General features: G+C 42.0%; 1 protein-coding gene across 1 annotated transcript in view; it reads left to right on the forward strand.

Annotated features, from left to right (window-relative positions):
* The first annotated feature begins 7,117 nt into the window (after window positions 1-7,117).
* Window positions 7,118-13,355, forward strand: part of SYBU (syntabulin) — a 40,581-nt gene continuing 34,343 nt past the window's right edge. The window contains exons 1-2 of the mRNA XM_040082728.2: window positions 7,118-7,253; window positions 7,437-7,623. Coding sequence (XP_039938662.1) covers window positions 7,227-7,253; window positions 7,437-7,623 — 214 coding nt within the window. The 5' untranslated portion in view covers window positions 7,118-7,226. The remainder of the gene's footprint in view (window positions 7,254-7,436; window positions 7,624-13,355) is intronic.

Genomic DNA, 13,355 nt, shown 5'->3' on the forward strand with positions numbered 1-13,355 from the left:
CTTCATTTATGGAGAATGGGAAATGATATTATTATTTGACCAGCAGTGCCTCAGATCACGTGCACCCTTGACATCCTTTCCCCTTTGCCTTGTGTGTGCCTCCCAGGGACTTAGAACTGATTGTCACCTCCTGTATCACATCTCACTTGGCTGCAGCACGTGCAGTGTTTTCTGGCTCATACCGAGGAGCCTGTGGGGACATTCTAGATGCCACCTCCTTCTACACCATCAGGGTATCACATGTTGCCTTTCACTCCTGGGTGAGTTTTATAAACTGACAAAATTTGTACTGGTTCCAATCATTACATTTTGACAGAAGCATGTGGTAATTGGCAAGGCATTACTTTGATTCAAAGGAGAGAGCTCTTAAGAACCGTGTTAGACACCAGGTCAGTGAGAGTTCATACTTTTAAACATATTAAATTTCTTTGACTAATTTTGAGCTCACCTTAAGAGCTCTAAGAGTGTTCTTCAGTTCCTGGGACATTTCTGACATACATATTTCACTGCATCCTTTGCCTTTCCCACAGTGAAGAGGATTCAAAATCAGACTCTTCTCTATCTGCATGATAAGAACAGAAGGAAAGTAGATCAGAAATAATTTTTTTACTCAATGGAACATAGAAATCCAATTAGGTCTGGAAGTTAAATGGCATACACTTCTCAGACATCTGTTTTGGGGTCATAAAAATCCTTTTGCAAATGACATTTGTTTCCAGATAGAAATAAAAATATCCAAGTTGCACTTCAGATTCCAAATCAAATGAGAATCTTTTTCTGTCCACTCTGTGATGCAAGTGCTATATACTATAAGCCTCTCTATATCTCATAATTTCACACATAAGGTGCTGAGGAAAATAAAGCGAGATACTAAAATAATTTCCTTGATAACCCCAGGAGATGCAGCAGGGATAAATAATTAACTGCTGAATACCACCACTACTTACTTTCCCACTTATTCTGACTTAATATAAAAAATGTCTCTCAGATCCACCATGTCTGTATCCTCTAGCCTAAATAATGCTTGGCTGATACCACTGAGCCAAGATAAAAGTGAACACTTGCCCCAAAGCAAAAAAGCTTTCAAAATGAGGTAAGAGCCATTGTGTGTGTGTCTGTCTCTGACCAGTCTGTTTCCCCTGAATATTCAGGTTTCAGCAATATCATACCAAAACCTAAACCAGTTAAGGCTGAAGATTACACCAGGAGACATCTACCAGAAATAGCTGCACACCATCATCTTTCAGGACCTCACTGTAGCTGCATCCCAAGCTCTACTGCAAATCTCTATAGAATTTACATTATATTAAAAAAAGCCAAATGTTGCAGTAGAATACTACTATTGAGCTTAGATGGTTGGATTTCAGGAATCATAACAAAGCCACTCCTAATCTTTTACCCTGGACCATGCAGTAATCTTCTCAGAGATTATCAAAATACATGTCCTGCTATGTACAACCATTTCATGAATTAGAAAAATTGGACCTGTATAGCAATACCAGATTTTGTTCTGTTACAGCTCAGGCACAGCTGAAGTCTAAAACACAGAATATTTCTGCGCCACTTAGACCGCACATCTACAAACTAACAGACTTTGTTACTGTGACAATAAGTAATGGTAATCATTTCTAGATAGATTTTTAATGGGTTTACACTATTTCAAAAGCAGATCAAGTCTGCACTTTAATCCAAATTTCACATATTTACCAAACTGTTCGGATGCAGAGCTGAGTCATGAGTTTTGGCAGAGCTCTGGGACCCCTGGGGAGAGAAGCTTAAATAAGCTTAAATCCAGGCAGTTGCTGACCACAGATCCTTCCCTGCACCTCCATCTCCAGCGTGGGCACAGGCACAGATATGGCTGCTTGCCATGACTCTGCCACTCTGTATCCCATAATTTCACACAGTAACTTCACATGCCTGAAGTCATACAAGTCAGCCCAAGTCCCTTCTACATATATAGGCTGCTTCACAAACATCTGAGAGTGCACAGTGCCTTAGGTTGCTTTCTGGCTTGCATTTCACGGAGTAGTACTGACAGAGATCTGTCTAGTACAAACAGATCACACGACTCTTATCAGAAGTCAGATTAAATGAATGTCTTGCAGAAAGTAGTATATCCCTTGAACTCTTTCCCAATAGCACTGAACACACTGTTCCAGTAGACACTGTGTACACAGGCAAGATCCCTCCCCTATTTCAGCTAAATATTCCACTTCTTCTGCATTAGTTCTCTTAACCACAGGCTAAGAACTCATATTGAGATATTGGCTACTAAGGGCTCAAAGTATTTTTCTCAAATTTGCTTTCCAGAACAGTTTCCCCTCCTCTTGGCAGAGCTTTATTATTTGTCCCAGATGTTTTTTCTTTGAATTTGGCTGTAAGTTTTAAAATGTCACTATTCACTCCAAAGAGCCTTTCTTACAAGATTTTCCTATAAAGATGTCCTGATACCAATTATTTATATTTTTAACCTATGATTTGTGTTGTCAGAGTCCCAAATTAATTTTTTCTATTATTTTGCCCAAGATCAATGTGAAGCAATCCTTCCCTTTTCCTGTTTTCTCTGTCTTATAATGTTATTCATAGTCTTCTCATCTTTTTCTCATTTTCTAGTATTACTGAAAGAGAATGAGAGAATTTTTCCAGGTAATTCTCTGCTGACCTCTAATGTAAACTATTGCTATGAAAATGGTTAGCTCCAGCTGCTCTTTTTAGCATCTCTGAAGCGTTTAAGTGAGATCTGCTGATATTATACAACCCATCTGAATAGAAAAACAGGATCGACACATTTGATAAGCAAACTTGTCTCAGCTGGCAAAGTACAAACGCTTTCTAAGTCACCAACAGAAGCATTAGCAGCCATGTGCCTGCATTAATGAAATCATATAGTCTTGGGATTACAGGGCCCAGCTCTGCCCTCTGCCTCATTCATCATTGACCTCACAGGGTGATGTAATTCAAAACGAAAACATGGCCTATGGCCAGTACAGGTATTGCCTGCACTTTGTCAACCCGTGAAAGCCCAGTGCAAATCATAAAGAAAAACTCAGACCCATGAAATTGAATCTAGAGATTTAGGCACCAAAACTCTCCAGTTCAAAATATCTTTGGAAGAAAACCATCTCATTAATGAGCATAAGATCACAAAATGTGTCTTTGGTTTCCATCACAAAATGTGTCTTTGGTTTCCATCCCAAATGTCCACAGGTACTTTCAGTATTAAAAAATTTGAAACAGTCCCAGTCTGAGCAATGAGCCAGCCTGATTTCAGACCAGCATTCTTTGGGTGATAATCTAATCTTTGGGGGTGTGTGGAAGCTTTCACTTCTCCACAAAGTCAAATTTTGCAAGTATATGCAACTGCCAAATGATGACAGCCTGTAAATAGCAAAGGTGCATGAGGTGACTCTCGAGTAAGAATTCACATAAGGCAGGAATCCTCTTTCAGCCTTTTAATTATTTTAATTATTACACACACACCAAAAAAAACCCCAAACACACAACAACAAAAACAAAAACAAAACAAAACACACACACACACAACCCCCCCACACAAAAAAAAAAACACAAAAAAACACAAAAAAAAAAACCCCACACAAAAAACCAAACCAAAACAAAAAACCCACAACCAACAAAAAACCAAACACAAAAAACCCAAACCAACCAACCACCCAAAAAAAAAGTCCTGCTTGCTTCCATTTTGAAGGACTGGTCAAAACAAAAGCGAGGAGTTGAAACCTTCTTGCTGAAGCTGAGCTACTACACAGAAAATAAAAATTCATGGAAACAAAAAGAAACATTAAAGGCTATACCACAGAGAAGGTCACAGTTGAGACTTGGTCTCTGCGGGCAGCCTGAATAAACCACTTGTGTGGAACAGTGCAAGGATACTCTTGTACATACTGCTGAGCTCTAGGTGAGTCTCTCCTCAGTATGTCATGCTTTTGCTCATGGTTTGTCATGGTTTTGCTTATTCTTCTGAAGTGCCCAATTCTGCACTGAGGTATTTGGGTGCATGATTAAGATATTGAGGCTTTTACCGTACTGCTTTCCTGCTGTTTTTCTGGCAGCTCATGAGCAAAACTACTAAACTGCAAGAAAGCAAACTGGAAAACAGCATTTGTGGATGTCTCAAAACAATGTACCATCAGATGGAACAAATAAACTTAGAAAAACAAATTTCACAGAAAGCTTTGCAAAAACATCAGGTGAAGCTTTTCTCTCAGCAGTTCAGACGTGGAAGTGTTATGCAATGAGCTCCTTGTGACTGTGCTAATGGTTCCTTGTGGCAGGCAACTACTGGCCTGCAAGGCTCTGCTGAATTAAAATCCCACTCCCTCTCCCCCTGAGAAAATTCAGAGGCAGCAGCAAAACGTACTCTGTGATCCTCTGTATTTCACCACATCTTCTCTCTCCCACAACTTTCTTCTGGAAGAACACTCGACCAGAATGAAGAACTTGGTAGCAAAGCCTGGAATAAAAATTGCTGCATATACCTTGTTCCCCACTCAGGAAAGCCTAAGGTCTAACCTCAGGGCCTGGCAGAGTGCCCAGCTTCCCCTGGCAGCTCCTGGAGCCCAGGAGCTTCTGCTGAATCTGCAGCCCTCTGCAGATTCTTGTTATTTTTCAAGAGGGAGTAAAGCAAGGAAAGGCTAAGAAGAAACCGTGTTCTGTAGGTTTTCTGAGGCCCTTATGAATGCATAACATTTTTTTCTTTCCAGCAAACACAGATTTCTTCAGTTACTGGTAATAAAATTACTTTTATAGGTAGTGCAAAGATCCTGCTGGTTTGTAAATGACATAAGAGAGGAATAAGAGTGATATCACAGGTTTATATCAAATATGTAGTCCTCCCAGTACTGATGATTAACCAGTGCAAAGTAAAAATAATAAGTGACTTAAAAGTGAAATAATTCATCAATTACAGAAAAGTGACTTAATTCCTCAATATGTATAAGATATACATGACTGTAAGGGGGAAAATGTTCGCTTGAAAATTAGTGATTGTTTTATGATTTATGATAAGGCTATAAATCTCTATGCCAAGAGGAGAGAAGATCAAAGGGAATCGCATCCCATTATGAATCCTGAGGCAGCCTGAAGACTTGACTTCTCATATCTTGTTTCGTGGTAAGGCAAAAATTTGAGCTTGAAATGGAAAAAGATAAAACAGGCTCTGACAATTGAATCGGCAGCAGCGAGTTACTATGGCAATGGCAGTGCTGCTGCACAGCTTCTTCTAACTCTCACTATTGGTACAACAGCTTTGCAAATGTACGTGGGAAATATCCACCCCACACGTGCCACGGGCAGCTTGCAGGGGAAGCCCACGCTCTCTGGTGCCCTGATCTCTACTGAACAGAAGAGCAAGTCAGTGTGATTAAAATATGCTATTTGTAATTTTCCATGGGAACAGTCTTGGAGCAGTAGGGAAAGGTCCAGATTTCTCCCTGATATTTTGTGGCAGGAAGGTAGATGCCACTGCTCAGAGGATATTTTATAAGCACAGAATTTTGTTACAGGAAATTTAGGCTTTTTTTTTTTTTTTTTTTTTTTTTTCAGCTGTAACTATATCACGTCTCTGAATTATAGATGTCTTGTCACTGCCAGGGAAGGATGGTATCATCTTTTTGGCAGAGCACAGCTTGGAGCTCTACATAAGTAATGGATCTAATTCTGGTGCCAGGTTAATAAATTAGTAATTATGACTCTTTGGATGTACAAGAATCAGTGCGTCAATACTCACCAGTGTCCTCTTTCCTCTTCGAGGTCTGGATAAATGCATCACCTTTCCTGTTACTGATGCTATGCTCTCTGCGCTACACATTAAACGCACATTTGCCCTTAATTATTTTTGAGACAGTATTTAATATTTACGGTCTAATAGCAAACAGAAGTTCCCAACCAAAATTGGGGCCCTTTATAGGTGTCATGGGAAAATTAACTATATCCCAGCTGAAACCAGGACAGTAGGAAGCATAAATTTAAAGGGAATCTTTGCCCAAAAATATGGTTGCTGAAAGTACAACTTCTGCAAGCTCATTAAGTCCTATAAGCAGACATATATGCGGAACATCAAATGAGTTTCATATTGAGAATTTCATCATCCTTTTTGTGGAAAAGCAGTCCTTTTCACCCATTGTGCACATATGCTTATAGCCCAGATTGTAGTCCTGCTAATGCTTGTTTTTAAAATGGGCCCTCTCTAGGGAGCAGATGAACAAGGTTACCACATGTGCATTAATCAATAGGAGGGTCAACGACAATTACCACAATGAATGATAAGAGAGAAAAAACCACTATTAAATATACTATGCAATGTATCATCTGAGAATCGAGTACGTTTTTATGTCAGGATCAAGTAAGTTTTTGTCTCTCTACATGTTCCATAAGCACATTATTGAAAAATAACATGAAAAAAATCTTTACTTTAGGAAGAAATTCTTTACTGTGAGGGTGGTGAGACACTGGCAGAGGTTGCTCAGGGAGGTTGTGGATGCCCCAGCCGTGACAGTGCTCAAGACCAGTTTGGCTTGAGCAACCTGGTCCAGTGGGAAGTGTCCCTGCCCATCGCCGGGGAGGTTTGGGCTAGATAATTTTTAAGGTTCCTCCCAAACGTTTAACAGTCTATGATTCTGTGACTAAGAAGCAGAGAAATCTGACGGTGCATTTTACTAAACGTATGGCAATACGGCCACCCTATTTGTACTGGCATCATCCGCCCTCTGCCCGTTTGCCTGTGTCCACGGTCCTTTCCGCCTTTCGCGGCCGGGTCCGGCGAGCCCGGCGGATCAGCGGGGGCTGCGGCCGGGGCCGGGGCGGTGTGAAGGGGCTGCGGCCGGGGCCGGGGCGGTATGGAGGGGCTGTGGCCGGGGCGGTGTGAAGGGGCTGCGGCCGGGGCCGGGGCGGTATGGAGGGGCTGTGGCCGGGGCGGTGTGAAGGGCCAGGGCCGGGGCCGGGGCCGGGGCGGTATGGAGGGGCTGTGCCCGGGGCGGTATGGAGGGGCCGCGGCCCAGCCCCGCACCTGCCCGGCGCCGCGGGGGCGGGCGCGGCGCGGGCGCTGCGGCGGCACCACGTGTCGGGGCGGGGAGCGGCGGGGCCGGGCCGGGCAACGCCACCCCCAGCGCCGCAGCGACGGCGACAGCGGCAGCGCAGCCCCGCTCAGCGCATCCCTCTCGCCCATGCCAGGTGCCTGCTCCCGGCTGCGCCGCGATTGAGGAGCGATGGGGCCTCTGCGGGAGAGCAGCAAGGTGAGGAGCCGGGGATAGATGGGGCGGCGGCGAGCGAGAAGAAGCAGGGGCAGGGAAATCGCGTCCTGCCCCCGCCCTGGGCGGGGGGGGCGGAGGGGCCGGGATTTGCCTGCCCCTGCCTCGATGATGGAAAGAGGAGGGTACATCCGAGAGGTTCCTGACGGGGTGTCCCTTCCCGAGCAGGAGCAGAGGACGCAGCTGGAAAAGGAGGTGTCCCGCAGCCGCATCCCCCGCCTGGTCCTTCGGCCGCAGCAGAAGGTATCTCCCGCTTCCGAATCGCCCTTTTCGGAAGAGGAAAGCCGGGAATTCAACCCGCCCAGTTCCTCCGCGGGCTCCGGCAGGACTATCAGCAGCAACAGCTTCTGCTCAGGTACCGCAGTGAGATTCCCCCCAGCCTGGGGTCCCTGGGGAACACGGTGTGCCCCGCACGGCCGCCCCCGAGGCTTCGCTGTCATCCCAGCCGCAGCGTCCGTGTCGGGCTGCTATCGAGCCCGCAGGAGCAATCCGTTTTACCGATGAAGAAGGGCAACCATTGATTTTTCCAGGGAAATCTAGTATCTGTTCTTTTAATATGTGTCCGTAAGCGACACCAGATGTTTCCATTTCGAGTTCTGCTATCCACTGCTAAAAAAGTTGACGGTTTTATTGCGGCAGAAGCGTTGCTTTAAAGAGGAAGATTTGCCTTAGCAACTGCAGCGTGGTATTAAGGCATTTTGAAAATCCCTTAAATCAAAAGTCGGTAAAACAGGGGAGTTGCCATTAAGGGTATCAGACTGCAATTCCTTTTGGTTTTTTGACAGTGATCTCCATGAATTGGAACTGACTATGTAGGTGAAGTCTTCACTGTCATATTGAAATAAGTTTTGTTTATTTCAGAATTCAGGCTTCTGCTGGTGAGCATGTCGCCAGTCATGAGCTGGGCATGATGGCTTATTTACAGAGAGGGCAATGGATGGGTGATTGATCAGAAGCAAATTATTGCTCTCCAACTGTAGATTAAAAAATGTAATTTTCTCTTCAAAATATTACATGAGGGACAACTTGAACACAGATTTTTTAATCTGTTTTTAATGTTAAATATTTGCCCTGTGTAAAATTTAGCACCATTTGAATGCCTGGCAGTGAAAGACTCAGATGCCTACTAGTGGTGAGTAATTTTTTAATTCAGTGAAACTCTTTACTGTAAATGACATTAATTGAGGGTCACAAAATTGAGGGTCACGTTATGAACACCTTGGACTCTATATGCCTGTGGTAATTTAAAAAGCATTTTTGGTGTGGAGAAATTAATTTCCAATAGTCAGTTTTTTGGAAAACATAACATTTTCGGTGGTGGAATTGGAAGTTCTAGGTTACTGCTTGGACTCAGTGACTTTAGAGGTGTTTACAACCTAGATGTTTCTATGATTCTGTGATTGTCTATTTAAAAATCTGAATTATAAGAAGTTGTGGGGTTTTTTTTTTTCTTTTTCTTTTTTTGCAGTAGTTTGTATGAGAGCAACTTCCCAAGCTTCCTTTTTTTAGTTCATAAAGTATTTTCAATTACCAGAGGTGTTCCTGAGAATAGATGGGAACGCTTTTATTTATCTTGATCTTTACTACAGTGGATTAGATTACTGTTACTACTTTTTTATTTCCTTTCATGAAAAACAGTGTATTGAACACAGTGTACAAGTTTTCTTAGATGAGAAACATAATATCCATGTTTTGAGTCTAGCTTTGCCAGATTTTGAAATTCAGTCTCAGTGGAATGATCTATTTGGTTATTGTTTAATGAACAATGCAGAGCGTTAAAACAAACATCATAGGATTGTAAGAATGCTGGAGTCTTTTCCCCATGCCTTTTTAATCCCTCCTCCTTACCTGCTTGAGTTTGCGTGTTCCATAGAAAAAAAATTATTTGATGATTTCTAGAAATACGTTATTTTTATGATCACTCTCAAATGGCTGTTTTTCATCATGATTTTTTTTTTCACTTCCGTGTTAAGAAGCCTTTCATCTTGATCAGTGACATTTTTTTCATCTTTGGGGTTTGTACCCTGTTCTTCAGGTCTACTCAACAAGTAGCTGCCACTGTCATATACCCCACTGTCCCACTGCCCTGCACAGGTTCTTTTAGTCCCAGCAGCACGTTGCTTTTATTCTGGGTGTGTCTGATCTCATGGCTTGGCAGTTTTAAGGCACCTTTCACAGAGGTGCAGTGTTCAGTGCTGGTCTCTTAACCTGCGTCTTAAGCACAGCTGCTCATCTCTTTTATTTACTTTACTCATTTTTTTGTTTAATGGATGCTGCATTGATTTAGTTTGATTCTTTTTTTTATTTTCTCCGTGTGAGAGCTGTGTGTTTCTAAAGCTGCCTGCAGCCCCCATACAGGTACACACTATGTGGTTTGCTGCTCTGAGTCTTCATACCTTACACAGCCACGAATCAGCCAAGGCACTGTCCTCCATGCCAGACCCTGATTCAGTTGTTGCTAGGTTTGATGGATTTTTCACTGGGATGCAGGTATGACAACAGACACTGACTTGATTTCCTCGTTCTCTGACATCTCTTTCCTGTCTTTCACTTATGATCCTCCTCTATCATACTTTGTCTGATTTAGAGTGAAATCCCCCAGGGGCAGCAGGTGGCTGCTAATTCCTGTTTCTGGGGAGGAGCTGGTGAACAGATATGTGGAGAGGTGAGTGGAGGGGCCACAGCCCCTAACCTGCCTCTCCTGGTGCTTCCTCTTAATTGAGAAGTAACATGTGCAAAAAGGGTATTTAAAATTATCAAGTAGTACATTTGGAAGAAGAGAGCAGATGGGAACACTGATGTAGCAGTATGAGAAAGCTCATGAGCATTTGGATAGATGTCTCTTTTGTAATTTCTTTTGAGCATTAAACCCCAAAGTGTTCTTCATAAGCAGCAGATAGTATGAATTGACCTCTAGAATAATTCCTTTCCTCTTCACCCTTGTCTTGTCAAGTTTTTCTCTACCTTTCTTCCATTTTTATTGACACCAAGTATTTATGATCCATAGAGTTCTTTTTACTCCAATAGAAATTACTTTTTTTCCCCTCATCCATTAAATATGCATTTTTTTGCTTGAATCCCTAGAGCTTCTGTTGTCCATTTTTCCTGTGTGCTTACATTGGTCTCCAGTGCCTAAGTGAAGGCTTGGAATTCCTTCTCTCTAAATGAGAGTAGATCTTGTAGGTATTATTAATGTTGGTTTTGGGAACCATGGCAGTTCTGCAAGCATGGTGGTAACAGCAAAAAATATCTCTTGGCAACAGAAAAGAGACAGATTTTGTAATGCTCAGTTTGTTTTGAAGAATTTGTTAGTTCTGGCTGTGATAGGTTTAAATCTGCATGATCAGCTCCCTCTTTGTCTTCTGTGAGTGAATCAGAGCCTCACTTGATCATGTTGGTCAGTTACTTGCAGTGGACTTTATGTCAGTTTTGCTTTGTAACTCCTTATGAAACGCAGTGAGAGTGTTAGTCTTATCTGTGATACTCCTGATAAAATGTGTATTCAATATTCTTTGTTTCTGCGAATGTGGATGCTGTCCGGATGTTGTGTAGGTAAGCTGAGCTTTCTGTATCTGCATTCACCATGCACAAACCTTTCTTAAAACCTTAGAGCATCTGGGGTTCTGGTGGTCATTTGATATGGGAGCGCTTCTCTTCTTCAGCTTGGATGTTGGCCATAGAACTCATATGATGTCAAATGATGGAAAAACACCCTCCCAGCAGCTTTGTGTGGCTCAGCTGCTACTGAGCATTTGCCTATGTCATACATGTTTCTCTCCTAAGTTGCACTTGGCTTCCAAGTGGCTGCATGCACTTAACCTTGTCAGTTGGGCTGAGAGTGTGATCCAGAGCATCTCAAACAAGCCTCCTGCTGGCCATGGATCCATGGAGGAGCAGCTGCTAGGCCTTCGGTCATTCCAGTTAGTGTTTGCTTTGTAAGAAATATACTTTGGGCAGAGCACTATCCTTGATTTGGTGTGCATGTCCTTGGTTTGAAGTCAGCCTGTGCTAAGCTTAGTAAGTGTATTCAGCTTTTCTTTCAAAAAGGAATTTGGTCTGGGATATACTTCCTTTTCTATTTTTGATTTTTGAATAGCTTTGCTTTTAAATTTCTTTGTATGAAGATGACTTCTTACATGGTACCTTTACAACAATGCCCAAGCTCTCTTTCAGCCTTTTCTAGGACGCCAGCTGCCTGAGTTTCGGCAGGGAATGCAGTGAAGCTTTAGTAACCAAGATGAAGCGTTGCAGGAAGCACTTGTACATTTAATAATTAGTTCAGGAAAGGGATTTTTGAGCCAGAGGACTTGGTTTATACCCGTAGCAAACAGTTCCTCTTTTCTTGGGCTTACGTGTAGATCACCTTTTTAATTAGAGTGAATAGCCCTACAAGCTATTGAAAACCAGTAACAACTCTGTATATCAGTGACTGTGACTCACTCCAACGCAGTCTTCAAAAATAGGAGCTGAAGCTTCGTTTTTGCTTTTTTAAAAAAATTTCAAGATCTGGTTCAACGGTTATTCAAGTTCAATGCTTGTTTCATAACTTGTTCTTTTCTGGGGTAAAGATTTTATTTAAATCTTGTCCTTGCATGTGTGGCACAATAAATGTTTACGTGTACAGCGGCTGCACTGTAAGCCTGGGGTGTGGGTGCTGCAGCAGGAATCTCAGTGTTGCCATTCCTTGCTCACTTGCTCCTGTGCACACTCCCCTTGATCTCAGAGATTATTTGCCAATTGGCCTAAGTTTTGGTGGATGCTGGGGCTGAGTTCACAGCAGGTGTCCAAAAGAGCGTGTAGGCTTTAGGCAGTCTTATTAAGTCCATGTGAATGCACAACCCATTTTGCTTGCCACAGACAAGAGGTTGTACAACCATTACTGAAGAAAAAACCTGCACCTTCTTGCACTCCAGTACATAATTTTGCTATTAGAGCATGGAAACATGAGATTGTATTATAAAGCAGCTAGCCTTGGAGACTACACTAAATAAGTATGTGTACTGAAATACATATTCCTGAATAGAAATAGATACAGAAAACTAAATTTTTAGTATTTTAACAAGTCAACAGATTTCAACCAGACAGTTAGTTTAAATTACTGAAAGTAATTGCTCCTATTATTTGTTTGTATATATGTATGTTTTACTATGGAAACAGTGAGCTCTCTCATTCTTCTTGTATCTTGTTATAAGAAAAACTATTTTGTTCAAATAGTTCCTTGCTGGTTTATGTGTTTGATTTTTACTCTGAGTTACTGATTCAAAGAAACATGCTTAAAAGTTCTCAAGTATGTGATACTGAAAGTTAGATTCTCTTTCCTGCAGTCCTTTATGCTATGCTTTTCCACAGTCATTTTGCATTTTTTTTTCAGACTTCTGGAGGTCTTTTCTAGCACTTTCGTTTGCAGAACTTTGTAAGGCAGTTCAATGATGACTGTGATATTAATTTACAAAAACATTGAAACAAAATCTGCTTTCAAAAATAAACATATGGCTTTTTTTCATGAGGGTGACACTGATGACATGCTTCCTTTTCTCACTGCTGCTTCCCTAGAGAATTTCCTGCTGGACCAGCTTACATGCAATAATTTATTATTGCTTCATATTATGAGCCACCAGTTCTGTTTCTGTGGCACAGAGATCTGTTCCAAACCTGGAAATCAGAAAAGTGCTTAGGTACTAAAGAGCAAAGTCTGCTCATTCTCCAGTTTTTGCATTTCCCTGCTTCCCTCTCAACTTCAGTATTTATTCCCCCTGATTAAGTAACAATCCTATTGTTCCTCTTGCCACACAACAACATCTGGAAGCCAAAATATTTGACCTTTAGGATGTTTTTTATCACCTTTTTCTGTGTCTGTCAGTACTGTGAACCTTTAAAACTTGACCCGAAGCCTCCTGGGGTCAGCAGGACAGTTCCCATTCTCTCTGTAACATTTTGCATGGTGTCCTGAGAACAGTCATCCTTTCTACTACACCTCAAACTTTCTACTGCCCTTTTAATTGTAGTTTGTTGTGTGCTATGGGCTGAATTCTAAACAATATTTGTTATTTTCTTCACCACAAATGCACAATCCAATACTTTTTTTTT

Source organism: Hirundo rustica, chromosome 1 (genome assembly GCF_015227805.2).
Source record: "Hirundo rustica isolate bHirRus1 chromosome 1, bHirRus1.pri.v3, whole genome shotgun sequence".
NCBI lineage: Eukaryota > Metazoa > Chordata > Aves > Passeriformes > Hirundinidae > Hirundo > Hirundo rustica.